The following is a 15,556-nucleotide window of genomic DNA, read 5'->3' as shown; positions in this document are numbered from 1 at the left end:
TATTCTGCACACTTTAGATCGAGGAACACCGCTACGCTTCCTTTCCTCTGACTTCCTGTACATGCTCTCTTCCTTTGACCTTCTTATCGTACATCCTTCCTTCATTCTTGGATCTGGAGATGATCTGCAGCGTGTTCAGCAGGCGCTCGTTAGATTTCTGGGATCTCCGAGGACCCGAAACAGCAGCAGAGGCAATGCTTTGTGTGCCAGGTGAGGCCAGCCTGGACTGGACGGCAAACATCACAGGAAGTGAGGTCGCTGTGCACAAACTAGAGATGCACGATACCACTTTTTTATGTCCGATACCGATATCGATATCATAAATTTGGATATCTGCCGATACCGATATGAATCCGATATAGTGTGTTTTTTAATCAATAAAACTGTTTTTTTAATATCTTGCTGCATTTTGTATAAGTTTATACTCAAGTTTAAATAAATAACAACACTAAAGCTATTCTGTTATACCTGTATGTAAAAAATACAACAAAATATTTCATAGTTCAGCAACACTGATCAATCTAATAAACATAAACCTGCTCCATCCTCCCTATTCTGGTATTTTAAAGAGTACTTAGCAGGAATATCAAGCAACCTAACTAATAGGGTTGCAAACTCCCAGCAAAAAAAAAAAGGGAACCACCCCCCACCTCATGATGCTTAATCGATGTAATCAAATTTAATTTGATGCAGGGGGAAAATGCGCAAAAATAAATTATTTTTCAAGAATAATTAAATAGATTCAACATCTTTCTTCAACAGAACTGCAGACTGCACAGATGGTATCTTCCCAAAGGAAAAAGTACTATAGCTTACTAGGGTATATTAGACTTAACAGTTACTATATACAGTAATGGACTTCTATATATTTTACATCAGATTAAAACTTTGGGTGTAAGAGTCAGATAATTATTTATTAAAAGCTAGACATTTTAAATGAGAATAAGAAAGAAAAGTATGTCTTTGTGCCCCCTTTTCCCTGTTCATGCCCTATCGGCCCCCCTGGCTAAACTTTGCTAGATCCGCCCCTGCACAGTTACCAGCCGTCAGCTGCGTAGAAAAGGATCCTGGTGTAGAAAGTAATATTAAATAAATTCTAACAACAGCTGATCAAGCTTAAACGTGCTGCTGTTGTTCAGCCGCTGGTTTCCTCTTTCTGGTGAGAAGTGGGACAAAAACAAAGAAGAGAGACGGACTCGCGACAGAAAAGCCGATCAGCTGATCATTAAGCAGTTTCACGATTGAAGAAGCAGCAGCAGGAGAGAGAGAGAGAGAGGCAGTCGCTCCATATATCTGTTGTTAAGCTTAAGGTGGGAATGCTTTACAGACATTCAGAGATGAACTTACACACTTGCTTTACTTCTCTCTGGGAAAACTTCCTCGGAGATGAAATGCTGGTTTGCTAGCAAGGCTACAAATACACACAGCCGCTCTATCACGTGATGCATACTGCTGCAACGTGCTACGGTTATGAGCCGAGTTACGCCGTGTAGCAAGTTTTGTGAGGTGCTTTTTTGATATTTAATGGATCGGATTACATTTTTTATTTCTCGCCGATATCCGATCCAGTAATTTGGGTCAGTATCGGACCGATACCGATACGTAATATCGGATCGGTCCATCTCTAGCACAAACTGGATAATAAAGATGGACATGTTCCTCCTGCTCTGCTCTCCTAAACCTGCATTCTTGTTGGTGGCCAGCAGGCGGTGACAGCAGAAACGGGAGATATTAATGCAACTTTAGGAAATCGTTTGTGTTGTAGTGATAAAGCTAAAGTGAAGCGAGTTAAGTCTGTATATGCCCAGACTTAACTCAATAAACTCGGCCGTCACCTCCTTGCTATCTAAAATATAACAGGACACTGGAGTAAATTCTCGACCGTCTCACACTTCTGTTTAATCAGTTTTCTGTTTGACGTTTATTCAGCTGTGTGAAAACCAAGGAGGAACCCACCCGATGGATTAATAAAGTTTTATTTAATCTAATCTAATAACTTTAATCTCAGCCAAACTGATTTACTCCAGAACAAATAAAACACCAAAAAAGGGTAAAAAAAATTACATTTTTAAGTTATCCGAGTGACTTATATCATGTTTAACCTGAGTAGCGAAAGAGCGGGGGTCTGAAAACAATGAAGCTGGGAGTCCGCTGCTCTCGCCGGCTGGAGTGACCATTGAACCCCCCGGCTTGCTATCGAGCTGATGGGTAACAGACGTCTCTGAAAACGTCGAAGCACTTTAACAAATATGCGATACCTTGATAAACCGAGCAGATATTTGATGTTTCCACAGCTACTTTCTCGCCTGAAAATATGTTAAAAGTTTATTTTGTGGCCCAGAAAGATTAATAAGAGTAATTTTAAAACTCAGTAGCGGCCGCCATTGTTGGCAGCTGAAATTTGGCTGGGATATGGTGGGCCACGAAGGACACACCCGACCCATCCTTCAAATTCGGGGAAAAGGAGGACGCATTTGTCGGCTGCATTTGAAGGACTCGACGAATTGGGACAGCCTTCGTCGCCTGGCTGTGACGTAATCGGCCTTCAAATGCGGCTTCAGGAGGATGCAGCCGACGTTTTGGGACACAGCTTGTGTCACAGACGAAGTCTGTGCAGAATTTTAAATTGTTGTTTTTTTCCCCAGATAGTTTAAGTCCTCCCAAATCCTTCGCCCAGGTCTGTCTGTACAACAAAGATCTGCTTTGTTAATGTCAGAGACGTCGACACTGTTGCAGAGACATTTGAAAGTAACGTCAGAGGTTGTTTCGAGACATCTTAAAGCTTTTGTTCAGCTTGATGAAAGTCCAGGAGCTCCTCGTTCTCCAGTCGGCTTCACATTTCAGAGACACTGATGATTCAATATGAACCAAACTGAGGAGGTCTCATGTTTCCATCCAGGTCTGTCTAAAAGAGCAATGAGCTCATAATATCCACAAGATCACAAGATAGAGCTTCTCTAATCGTATCCAATAGTGGACTAAAGTTAGCCTTTATTATCAGATAACAGTGAGGTGGTATAAACACACTCAAGTAGGCGAAACACAAGAGAGAACATTTAAAGTGAGCATGTAAAAGACAAAGTGTGAGACAAAAATAATAAATCGTAATTCTGAGATTATTTTATGAAATTTCTGACTGATTATAATCGCAGACACTCTGGATCTTAAAGTCTTTTGAGGCTTTTTGAGCTACAGGTGCTGCAGAGCCCTCGTGAAGAACTTTAACCTTTTAAAACCGGAGCGCGGTCCATCTAAGTTCCTCTTTGCGACTGTTACAGAATATAGCATGGTGGAAAAGGATGGAGAGAATCCCCCACTAAGCTTGGTTGGCATTACTTTAGATTTTGTTTTGTATTAATTGCATGCTTTGGTGTTTGTGTTTGATGTGAGGTGTGGGCCACACCCATGTGGGAGTGGAGATTCTACTCTAGTCCAGCTGCCAGCTATTTGGAGTTGAGTACAGAGAACAGCTGATTGGGGAGGATTGGAGCCCTTCTCTATAAAGGGGAGAGGAAACAGGAAGTAGGCGTTGTCGTTGTTTTTTAGTGGGACACTGGTGTAGCAGGGAAGCCTCGAAGATCCAGGATGAAGTGTGCACATTTTAACGGAAAAGATTTTTAACCTGGCCTGGTTTTGCTTTTAAAATAACCTGAGGATGTTGGAGGGAGGACTCGTTTTTATTGGTATGTGAGTGGGTGTGCTGGGAGGCAGGAAAACAAACACTGGACTGGAGACTCTCTGTGCCCCTGACAAGGAAACTGGACCAGTTTTGGGGAAGTTCCAGCTCCCAGGATGTGATGTGGAGACCCAGCCTCAAACGAAGTCAGGCCTGAAAAGGTGGGTGGCAAGCCTTTTTGAGGAAGATGCAGTATTGATACGTTTTGGCTGCTTGTTCTTCCAAGTGACCACCTTTCCCCTGTTTGTAACCAGGCTAACAACCCTGACCGCGGTGGCTTTGGGCCTTCCTGGCCAGAGTTGTCTTCAGCCAGTAGTTTTACCCGGAGAAAGAGCAAATAAATCTTGTGTAACCTATTGCAGTGTGCGTGTGGTGGTTCGTTACTGGTCAATATTAGAGCTACTACTTTCTTGTACGGAGGCCATTTTGGGCCTTACGTAACACGACGTGCAGGAAGCACGTTTGTCTCTTACGGTTACTAGAAACAAGAAACAGCAGACCATCGTTGTTAAGAAGTGGCTCCCAAGTTTATTTCAGTCTGAGAGAGTTTCATGTAAAATATGCACATCGTATTTTACAAAAACGTGTGTGTATGTGTGTGTGTGCGCACTCTGAACTGGAATGTGGAAGGAATGTGTGACGGCTGTTCTTCCCTTTTAAACTGAACACAGCAGAGAAAGTCTCAACAACGACTACAAGGATGCAGTGATGAAATAAAACCTGTCAGACCCGAAGCGGCTCTGACGTGACGGCAGTCGGCTTTGTTTTTACAGTGCAGTGAACAAAGACTCGCAGTACGCACACAGCTCGACAACTTTATGTCCACAGATCGACACGTTCACCACAGCGCGAGTAGAAATACAAACACAACAGATGCAAAATTAATGGCTGTGAAATAATTTTCTTCGTATCCAGATGCAGTGAGGGACCTCGGGGCTCCAGAGCCGAGCTGGATTCAGACAGTCTGTATGAGCCCATGAAACAGTGTTCGTCTCCCAACAGAAGCAAAAAGAACAAAGCACACAGATTCAGATACACATCGATATGAACGTTCAAAGATTTTAAACCTTATTTGTGTTTCAAAGAAATGAATAACCTCGGACCGACAACACAAATGTACAGTGTGTGTGTGTGTGTGTCACAGAGTGAAAACAGTGCTGTAAACTCATCCAGAGTCACGGACATGTGACTGACTGCTCCAACAGAAGTAAACGTCTACACAGGCTGCAGTTCCTCTAACGTCCAGCAGTGAGTCCGCAGAGACTCACACAGCAGAATACACACGTTCTCCTCCTGATAGGACGAGGACACAGGCGGCTTTAGCTGCTAGCTGTCTGCTAGGCTTCACCTGAACTGACCTCTGGACAGTGTTTGTGCTGTTTTAATGATTATCTGACCATCAAATGTCAGCTGTGAGGTTACTGTCCAACAAGTCTGAACAGTTTTACTGAAGTTCCAGGTTTTTAATGTGATTTTAGTGATCTGCTGGTATTTGTTGCCTGTGGATGCAGACTCCTAACCAGGCTAACCGGGCTGGTCATTAGCTAATAAGTAATTAGCTAATAACTTAGCTAATGCTAACCAGGCTGGCTAGCATTAGCTAAAAACGCAGCTAATGCTAACCAGGCTGGCTAGCTTAGCTAATAACTTGCTTAGCTAATAACTTAGCTAATGCTAACCAGGCTGGCTAGCATTAGCTAAAAACATAGCTAATGCTAACCGGGCTGGTCATTAGCTAATAACTAATTAGCTAAAAACGTAGCTAATGCAAACCAGGCTGGCTAGCATTAGCTAATAACTTAGCTAATGCTAACCAGGCTGGCTAGCATTAGCTAATAACTTAGCTAATGCTAACCAGGCTGGCTAGCATTAGCTAATAACTTAGCACACCACCTTCTCCTGTAAGTACGGTCACTTCTGGCTCTAAAAACATTTGGCAGTGTTACAAATCCATCTTTTCTATACAGGCTGTGACATGTAGCTAAACACGGTCTTTTTAACAGAACAGGTGAGTCCGCTTTACTTTAATGTAATGGATGATGTAACGAATTATCTTTCACAGCTGGGCCCACGTCCTCATTTAAGTTTGACAGCGTTTTAGCAGGTAAAGGTGATGCTTTGACATGAATTGAGCTGCGGTTTGGGGAAGGCCTCGAAGGGGACTGGCGACGGCTCCCGGGCAGATCCCCGTGTTTAAATAGAAGTGAAGAAGTTAAAGAGTGGAGAACAAGGAGGGAGGGAGGGGCACGTAAACGAGAATGATCAGCTTGCAGAACTGCGGGAACCGATATAGAGGCGTGGTCCCGCTCCTGAAATTCCGATACTTACTCTCCAATACAAAAGAATATGTAATAGATTACACACGTGTTACGTCACAGTGTCATCTCCCTGTACCACAGCCTTTCTGAACCTGAGCTGCTAAATCTGAATTTATTTCACTCTCTGAAAATCAGCCTGAAAGCCGATTGAAACACATGCTGCATAAAATTGACCAAAAACACAAAATCAAAGCACATAAAGCAGCAACGCAACTGTGACATCATCAAAACAAGTAGATTTCCACACCGACTGTGTCCTAACTCTATACCAAGCAGTAATCAGCACATCTGACTGTGGACTAAGACGATGGACACAAGCACAGAAATGAGAGACATGACGCAAACGTGCACAGTCAGGATGTGATGCAGAGTCTGCACGCAGCTGCAGACGGTCGTCGTCCTGCAGAGAGGCTGTTTTCATCACAACTATGCAAATATTTCTGGGAGGGAAACACTGATGTAAATAACGCAGCTACGGCGTCGTGTTAAGCTAACTGAACATCCTTCCAGGAAACAGTTTGGACAAACGTGGCCTGAGCGTGAAGCTGGTTCTCCAGCAGGAGTGCTGCACACAGCACAGAGGAGACTGTGCCACCATCACAGAAATATTCTGTTCGCTTTAAACAAACAAAGATTTCTCAAAAACAAATAAAAGGGCTAAACTGGCATCACAGCTGGAACAGGCTGACCACGACTAACCGAGTCCTGTTGAACAGGAGACACCTGAACAACATTTGGTTAATCTCGCCTCGTTGCAGAGTCCTCAAACCTGGAGCCTTCTCCCTGCGCTGCTGCAGCGATTAGGTCACTGTGACACAGTGTCAGTGAACATGAGGTTTCATTATTAGGAAACTGGCTAAACGTGCCAAATGACTGCAGCAGGATATAAAAGCAGATGACTGAATGCTGCAGCTCCCCCCTCGCTGCTCATGTCAGCAGCTGAAAGTAATTAAAGTTACCACACTGCTTCCTAGAAAACACAACAAAATTCCAAAGAAACTCCGTGAACGGTCAAAGTGACCTAAGCCAGCAGTAATTTATCCCAAAAACAAGCAAAGCAGAGAATCGCTGCGTTTCAGAGCTGAACTAAAGTCACAAAGCTGAAGCGACTCTCCAAATGAATTTCAAATGTCAAAACTCTGTCGCACGGCGCGTCTGCACAAACAATGAAATGTGATGACAACACGGATGAACCTGGGTCTAGCTGCTCGCATGTTCCTAAAGGGAGTGAGTGTGGGCTTCCAGTGTGACTGCGCCGCCGCCACCGCAGCGTGGGACGGCCACTCCTGACATATGCAGTGAGGTTTGAGTGTGTGGGTCGCGTAAGCATGTATGACACATGGAAACATCAGGGCGTTGTCAGCGTGTCAGGGGGGAAATCAGTGCAGAAAGGACAACTCTCACAGTGGGTGCATCAAAGCTGACTCACAGATGCTGAGTAACAGAAAGCTGCCAAAGACGCACAGCTTTTGTTCGGTTGTTCTTTCTTTTGCAAGCGTCACTTTAAACGGAGAGGAAACCTGAACTGGGCAGCTCAAGTGTTTTGTTCTTCAGCTGAAAGATGAAACCAGTGCTGCAGTTCCTCTGATGTCCACTAGAGGCAGGGAGCCAGTCCCATAGACTCCCGCCTTTGCAGCAGGTGGATGGCGACACAGGCGGCTGCTAGCTTCACCTGAACTGGACCTCTGGACTGTGTTTGTTTGTTACATCATGTGACCAATAACATGGCTGCTGTGAGGTCACTGTGCTTGGAGTCGTATCTGGTGAGCGAAATTCAAGGTTTTTACTTGGATGACACTTTGTTTTGCCACACCCTTACATGCAGTCTGCTAACCAGGCTAGCTCATGTGATCGCTTCATCTTTGGCAGCCAGAATGGAAACATTAAGGCTTTGACATCAGAGTCCTCCTCAGGTTTGTGGCTTTCACTCGGATTCTTTCCAGGCGGTTTCTGATCAGCTCGGCCGGAGCTGGCCAGCACACGGGATATCTACACACTCGTCTTTTTACTGGTTATTTTTCTAAATACTTTTAAGCTTCCAGAAGTTTTACGTTCAGCTGATAGCAGACCTGTGATCGCTGAGACTGCATCAGCGTCTAATCCTCACACCTGTTACACACAACACAGCAGAGCTGGAAGTGAAGCTGCAGGCTGTGCTGACTGATACACCGCCTGTGTCTCCACCCACCTGTTTATCACGAGGCCACGCCCCTCACAATGCAAAGCCTTAATACAGTTTAAATGGATAGAGTTGTTACAAAGGGTGAAATCAGCTACAGAGACCAGATTGGATGTTTTCTGTAAACATGCCAGTTTCTCCTTTGGTCTACGAGTCTACAGGCGACACCCTCTAGAGGCCATTAGAGGAACTGCAGTTTCTCGCACTTACGCTCAGCTGGCCGTGAGTCACAGTATCCTTCACGCTATTGATCGAGCTGGTTTCAGTTAACTGAACCAGCTTCGTCTTTGGCAGGTCAGATTTTCACTAAAATATTATCAGACTGGAAAAGAATGAATTGCACGTGGAGGACGTGATCCCGGCACGTGGAGCGCTCTCTGCTACGTCGGCCACGCACTCTTCAACAACATTAATTTCAACATCACAGACTTGGTATCAAAGACTATCAGAAGATTATTTTTAACTAGATGAACCTTTAAAAAAGTTTTCTGTGGTTTTCAGATCCAGTTCATCCATCCTTCATCCTGATTGGCTCTCAGGGGTTCATGGAAAAGGAAATGCAGATGTTCGTGCGCCTGCGTCTGAATAATCTCTCGTTGTCTCTACGGCTTGTGCACGTCTTCGTGCCGCAGTATCTTGTACAGGACCCAGTAGAATATGTTGAAGAAGAGGAAGGCCAGCGGGAAGCCGGCCCTCGACACAGTGTCGATCTTTTTGGCTCGGTCGATGAACAGCTTCCTCATCTCCTCCGTGCTTTTACCCCCGCTGGCTGCTGCAGGTGCATTCTGGGTAGCGTTCTGCGCCGTGGCTCCCGGCGTGTTCAGCGCACTCACGGCGTTGTTGGCGCTGGCCTTCGACTCCTTGCTGTTGCTCGGGGTGGAGGTCACGGCGGCGGCAGGGGTCGGCCTGCTCTCGTGTGCCCCCCCTTCCTGTTGGAGAGACGAGGAGGAAGAGGAGGAGCAGGGGGAGGAAGGGGTAGGGGGTCACAGGTTATTTGTGAATCTGTTCACCGGTTTGACCTCTGAGCGAGGCACCAAAACGAAGAAGAGCTCGGAGCTACTTTCTCTACGTTCCTGTTTAAAACCTTCTGAAACCTACAGACGAACAACAGCTGTGAGGCGCTAACGAGAAACCAGCAGTGCAACGAGTCGTTAGGAGCTCGTTCTAATAATATTACCTCAGAGTTTAACCCTTTAAGACCGACCATAGAACCAAGTCCGCCAGAGCTTATATTATATGTTTACATGCTGTGGAGCCATTTTTGGGAGCATTTCAAGTTGCTATACATCAATACAACCATTACAGCCAGATTTTAATAATATGTCTGCATTAAGTGCATAGTAATTACATAAATTGCAAAAAAGTGCAATAAACTACAAAAAAATTGAAAATCGTTTTTGTTTTTTTAACATATATTTCTAGTTAGAGAAATTTAAGAGGCTTATCCCTCAAAACTGTAAATACAAAAAAGTTGCACAAAATAGTTTCCCACCACAGGAAATTTATTTTGAGTGTCTTCATAGTTTTATTTTTGAAATACACCAATTTTTATACACTGCAGGAAAAACGAAAATAAATATTATAATGCAAATTTGCAAAAAAGCAGCATATGCATCAAAATAAACTATTTCCAGCAGTGCAATATGAGTCCTAAGCATCCCAGAAACGACACAGAAAGTCATAAAGTCAAAGATAACTTTTAAAAACACCAGTATAGGCTCATGAGGCCCTGATGGTAAAAAACTACATTTCCGCAAAAATGACGTCACTTCCGGTTTCGGGCAGGTCATGGAGGACATGCGATAGTTCACGCTGACGTCTATTCCAACGTAGGAAGTGTTACGAACAGCTGATCGGATCAGCAAAGCGTGTTTCTGGAATATTATGTTTTTGTTGCTGCAAGTGCTTTTTATGCAGTTTTTGCAAAGTTATATGTGGAAGGAAACTGTGACCGAGGACAAGCTGATGGCATAAGATGGAAGTACAACTCCTCCAGTTTCATATGCAAAAAAAATTATTGCACTAGCTCACGTGGTTGCAGAGCTACCGGGATTTAAAAATAGTTACGCAAAACAGAGCGTGCTGCTCCGACTGGTTTTAAAGGGTTAAACTCTGCCCCCTGGTGGTGAAAGCTTTAGTTAAACTTACAAAAGGTATCTTTACACCTGCCGTGTGCTTTTGAGTCAAATCTTAGGCAGAAATGTGACGAGAAATGTTTGTATATGAGATCATAATAAGGATGAAGATGTTTTTGGGAGCCATTAATTCACAAAAATAAGCTAAAGATTAGTTTAGGTGTTACAGCTGCAGTTTCAGTTAAATGTGCAGAGATGTGTCAGTCATCAGTAAACAGCTGTATGTATCCAAACCCTCCTGCCCTGAAAAAGTAACTCGTTTCAAATCACGAGGTCTGATTACTGACAGACCTGCTGCCATCACTAAAATAGACGAACACCACCTGAAGCAGACTGAAAGTTCTCAAACAGCAGCACGCCACGATCTCAAGGACCAGCTGAGGAGCAAAGTCAGTGACATCATCAGCCTGAGAGGTTACAGAGACATTTCTAAGGCTGTGGGACTCCAGCGACCCACGCTGAGAGCCTGGAAAACCATCGACGACTCATCCAGGAGGTCACAGAAGAGCCCAGAACAACATCTATTAAGCTCAGCTAAGGTCAGAGGTCATGACTCAACAGTAAAAAAGAGGCGGGGCAAAGATGGGAGAGTCAGAAACCACTGCTGACCAAGAAGATCACAAAGTCTCGTCGCACATCTGCCAACAAACATCTGGAGGATGATATTCTGAGGGCTGACGAGACAGAAGCTGAACTTTCTGGAAGCTTTGAGCCACATCTGCATCAGACAGAAACATCCCAGCAGCAGCAGCAGCCACGGTGGCGGTCGTGTGGCGGTCTGGCTGCTCTGCTGTGACTCAGGGAACCATGCAGGAACCAGCAGCTCCGCCTCTGATTGGCTCAAAGGGACAAAATAAAGGTTCTGGAGCGTCCGAGTCAAAGTTGGACTTAAAGCAGACTCAGATGCTTTGATGCTGGAAACAATGAGACAAACAGCAGGTATCAGGTTACACTCAGGACAGGCAGGTGTGGACACCTTTGTTCCCTTAATGAATGACATCATCATGTAAAAACCACGCCCGTGTATCAACAGTGATGTCACTGTCTGTGGGAGATAATGTCCCAGCCTCCAGCTGTTCATCGTCACTGAGCGACCGTGTGTTTGTCTGGTCACACACACACACACTCTGTAAGCTGAAGACGTTTCTGAGCACAGTCAAGCTCAGCTACCTTAAGCCGACTTCTAAACTGAAAGAAAGGAGGCTGAAGTTTCACACGCTCACTCATCTGGAAACACGTCATTAAAACCACAGAAACAGGCTTGCACACATCAGAGAAACACATCCTGTCTTATTCATGAAGCTGCTGTGTGAAAAGTGTCAGACTGATGGAGCTCATGCAAGAGAAACATGCGCACAGACACACATGCAGCGTGGCATTACCCTGTGGTTGTTGGCGTAGACGTTGGTCATAGATCCGTACAGAGGGTCTGCCGCTTTGAGGCCGTTGTCAGTGTTAACACGACGAAGGGACTCGGCTAGCTCCTCCGGATCAACCGCGCCTCCACTGATCTACCGACCGACAGCATGCACACGTCAACAGAAAGAAAAGGAAGAACAAAAGAAAAAGTGCAGGCTGGGCCGCTCAGCCATCCAGTCAACGCTCAGCTGCTCGCACAGATATGAATGCTGATGGGTTTGCATCAGACGCTGCTACACGAGCAGTCTGTGTTCGCTCGTGTTTGTGCTAAATCAACCGTAAAATGATTTTTTATGTGTTTTTTTCCCAAAATGTGTTTGTTTTTATTTCATTGTGTTCACACGAAGCCTCTGACGTGTAAACTTAGTGTGTCTGCAGCTCTCTGTTCACAGAGCGTCCGTGCTTCATCAGGACGTGTCAACGTTTGTGTTGGCGAGTTGACTGAATGCTGATGTTCCAGCCCGCCAAGGTCGTGATCATGCACCGAGCTCAGGCTCATCCGGGTTGGATGGCTGCAGAAACACAGAATCATCGCACTGATGCTGCGTCATGCACCGATACAGCGAGATGACTCAAACATGCGGAGCGAGAAGCACCGATTCCTCCTCCCTGTCCGGCCCAGTTCCAACCCGACCTGGCGCTCCACGCTGAGCTGTTCTCCGATGGGAGCTCAAACGTCAGATGGAAGTAATAAATCCACGTCTGACATGCTCCCACATCTCTGTCGTTCTATAAATTCTAATGAGAATAAAAATAACGAGTCAGCACATTTCAAAAGTGTTTCCATAGAAACAAACGAGATGTGTGCAGGATTATACGTGACACACATTTAAAGCTAATCCAGACTTTTATTCTGAAATCTTTCAGGGAGTTTTCCACCCCGGGATGAGCCAAAAGTGTACTTATGACTTCTGCACAGATACATGAAAAATTTAAATAACAGAAGTTGATTTTTTTCCTGGATGCAGCGTCAAAGTTTTCCTGAACTCTAAACATTGGCTGAAAATTCCCACGATGAATGATTTGTGCTGCTGTCAGTGTTCAGGCTCAGCCTGGACAGCGTGGAGCTCCTCACAGCGAGCCGGATTGGATCTGGGCCTCTCTCACCTCGTCTCTGAGCAGAACGCTGCAATAACAACATGTCACCACACGGTGGCAGCCTCGGCCCAGAGCACACAGCGGTCCATCAGTCTGTGGATGCAGGTCACACTGTGTGTAGGTGTTCCTCACTCTGGATGGTGCTGCGTTCGCTGTGCTGTGCGGTGTGTGGGACTTTTCTGTACCTTGGTCTTGTTCTTGTTGTGCCGTCTGAAGCGCAGCAGCTCTTTGTGTTGCCTCGACACAAAGTTAACGGCGGCGTACTCCAGCAGCGCAGAGAAGACGAACAGAAGACACACGGCCATCCAGATGTCGATGGCCTTCACATAGGAGACCTGTAAACACACACACTTCATTCAGCAGGCTGGAGGCGCTCACCGTCAGTGCAGTGAGTCTCAAACGTAACTCTGCACAGATGTTTCATTTTTCTGCAATAATTATAGACTTTATTTCAGGGCTGCAGCTGTGTGCGTGTGTGTGCGTGTGTGTGTGTGTGTGTGTGTGTGTGTGTGTGTGTGTGTGTGTGCGCGCTGCTGTGACGCCCGTGGTGTCAAAAAGATGTAACTGCCCTCCTTTATGAAACGATGACTTATTCAGACACATGTAACATACTGGAGTGCAAAGCTCTGTTAAGCACTGGAAACATGAGAAACCTCCTAACCTCCACACACACACACATGTACACACACACACACACACAGCTGTTCGGCCTTTGTGTGTGTGTACAGTATGTGAGGGAGGGATGAGTGTGCTGATGAGTTAATAAGGCTTATGTAACGAGCGCTCCGTGTCTGATTGTTCCTCATGCATACACGATACCAGAGCAGGACTGTGGGGCTTGTTCTCACTCACGCTCTGCCACACGCATGATGTGTGGAATAAACAGACTTTTCGGTTTGTGCAAAACATCCGGTAAGATGGAGGAGCACATCACCATGGTAACATCTGCTGCAGACCTAACCTGGTCCAAAGCAAACTCCAGATGAGACATTAACATGTAAAGCCCCTGTCCACTCGACCAATCACATCGCCCGAAAACCCCAAAACATTCCTGGGTCACTGTGTGACCCCTGTGTCTGCAGGCTTTGTGTTCCTCAGCTTCAGCAGCTGTTTCCAGAGTGGATGCAGCAGCTTTGTCTTGGCTGTGGTAGAAGCTGCTCTGAATTGTGAGGTTTTACATCATGAACAGACAGTGTTGGGAAGGTTACTTTAAAATGTATTCATTACAGATTACAGATTACATGCCCCAAAATGTATTCTGTAACGTATTCAGAATACGTTACTCAATGAGAGTAACGTATTCTGAATACTTTGGATTACTTAATATATTATCATGCTGTTTACAACTACATGAATGTACTATTGCTGTGATTTATTACTGTTACTGAAGGTCCGCGGCTCCGAACCGTAGTAAAGGGACCTCTGGCTAATACGGTGGGTTCTGTGTCGGCTCGTAGCTGAAAACTAGCTTTACTTTGTTGTCTGGGTCAACTTTGCTAGCAGAGACAGAGAGAGGCGTTGAAAGGCTGCTCCAACAGAACTTATTGTTTCAGAGGAAAACACGAACACGGTGTACAGTCGAGTCTTAATAGCTTACTTACAACTGGGCTCGTCAGGCTCTCTTCTTGGCTGCAGTGGTTATTATTATATTTACATGCTTCCAGCTCCCGTTTCTGCTCGATGACAGCTCGTACTTTTCCTTTTTCTCCCTCCCTCGCTCACAGACACATAACGTGTATGGCAGTCCATTCTCCCTGCAGCACGGACTACACTGCCCATGATGCTACATTCTTTAGAGCTATACCTGTAGCATTCTGCCTGTTAGCTTAGCACAACAACAACAAAAGGCCTCTCTCACCCAGGAAACACGCAGAGAGAGAGCGTCACCCTGTAACCATGGCAACCGTAACGCTGCCTGGAACAACAGAACGTAGCTGTCAAACAAAACCCAAACAGTCCTGACCCGCCACAATATGAAACAGGGAAGTACCGCCGTGTAATCCATTTATTTCAACAAAGTAACTGTATTCTAAATACCACCTTTTTAAACGGTAACTGTAACGGAATACAGTTACTCATATTTTGTATTTTAAATACGTAACGGCGGTACATGTATTCCGTTACTCCCCAACACTGCTAACAGCTGAGTGTGCGCTTTTGTTTTTCTGGGGTAGGAATGGCAGCACTTTGGGATGGAGGCGGCTGAAGCAGGTGTGTAGATGTTACTCTGCAGCAGAGCAGCTACACCTCCACAAACACCAACTGAAGTGCCTGCACACGGTGATGTGGCTGCTCTGAAGGCTGAGCTGTGTTTAATTGGACTGAACGGTAGAAGTACAGAAACATGTTTGGAAGATGAAGAGTCAGACAGACAGACGGACAGTTTGAATGAATATTATTCTATTTTTTAACACTTGGTGGGATGAACTCCTGCCTCGCTGGCCTGGAACAAAACTCCAGCTTCAATGATCAAGTTTAATACGTCAGTGAATGAGACAAAACAACAGCTGTCCTACAGCAGCAGAGGAGACGCTGAGAGCTGGTGATGTGCACCGAGCATCACTCGCAGGCTCCACGAGACAAAAGGTGGATTTAAGTTCTTGATGCAGCTCCGTGGAGCAAAAGCAGGACTTTCTCCTGCAGAGTGAGAGTCGGTTTCTTCTGCGCTGACGTTTGAATAGCTGCACTGTAACGCTGCGCTGCTGGCAGCTGGGAGAGGTTCACACTTTGA

The 15,556-nt window shown here is 45.4% G+C and overlaps 1 protein-coding gene and 1 long non-coding RNA gene across 4 annotated transcripts in view; one reads left to right on the top strand and one right to left on the bottom strand.

Annotated features, from left to right (window-relative positions):
* The first annotated feature begins 2,952 nt into the window (after nucleotides 1-2,952).
* Nucleotides 2,953-14,975, top strand: LOC146516069 (uncharacterized). Its single transcript, XR_014874407.1, has 2 exons — nucleotides 2,953-3,837; nucleotides 3,931-14,975. It is a non-coding gene; the product is annotated as an uncharacterized LOC146516069 (long non-coding RNA).
* glra3 (glycine receptor, alpha 3) overlaps nucleotides 4,181-15,556 on the bottom strand; it is a 50,839-nt gene continuing 39,463 nt past the window's right edge. Inside the window, exons 8-10 of one of the 3 annotated variants that reach the window (XM_085161759.1) lie at nucleotides 13,011-13,160; nucleotides 11,691-11,819; nucleotides 4,181-9,102 (exon numbers count right to left, since the gene is read on the bottom strand). In XM_085161759.1, coding sequence (XP_085017885.1) covers nucleotides 8,776-9,102; nucleotides 11,691-11,819; nucleotides 13,011-13,160 — 606 coding nt within the window. In that variant the 3' untranslated portion in view covers nucleotides 4,181-8,775. Of the gene's footprint in view, nucleotides 9,103-11,690; nucleotides 12,919-13,010; nucleotides 13,161-15,556 lie in introns of those variants that run through there. The other 2 variants (XM_085161760.1, XM_085161761.1) reach the window with 2 other exon arrangements.

The sequence above is a fragment of the Neolamprologus multifasciatus genome, chromosome 6 (assembly GCF_963576455.1).
Source record: "Neolamprologus multifasciatus chromosome 6, fNeoMul1.2, whole genome shotgun sequence".
In the NCBI taxonomy this organism is placed as follows: domain Eukaryota; kingdom Metazoa; phylum Chordata; class Actinopteri; order Cichliformes; family Cichlidae; genus Neolamprologus; species Neolamprologus multifasciatus.
Note: the sequence above shows the minus strand (reverse complement) of the source record. Positions and strands in the feature narration are given on the sequence as shown.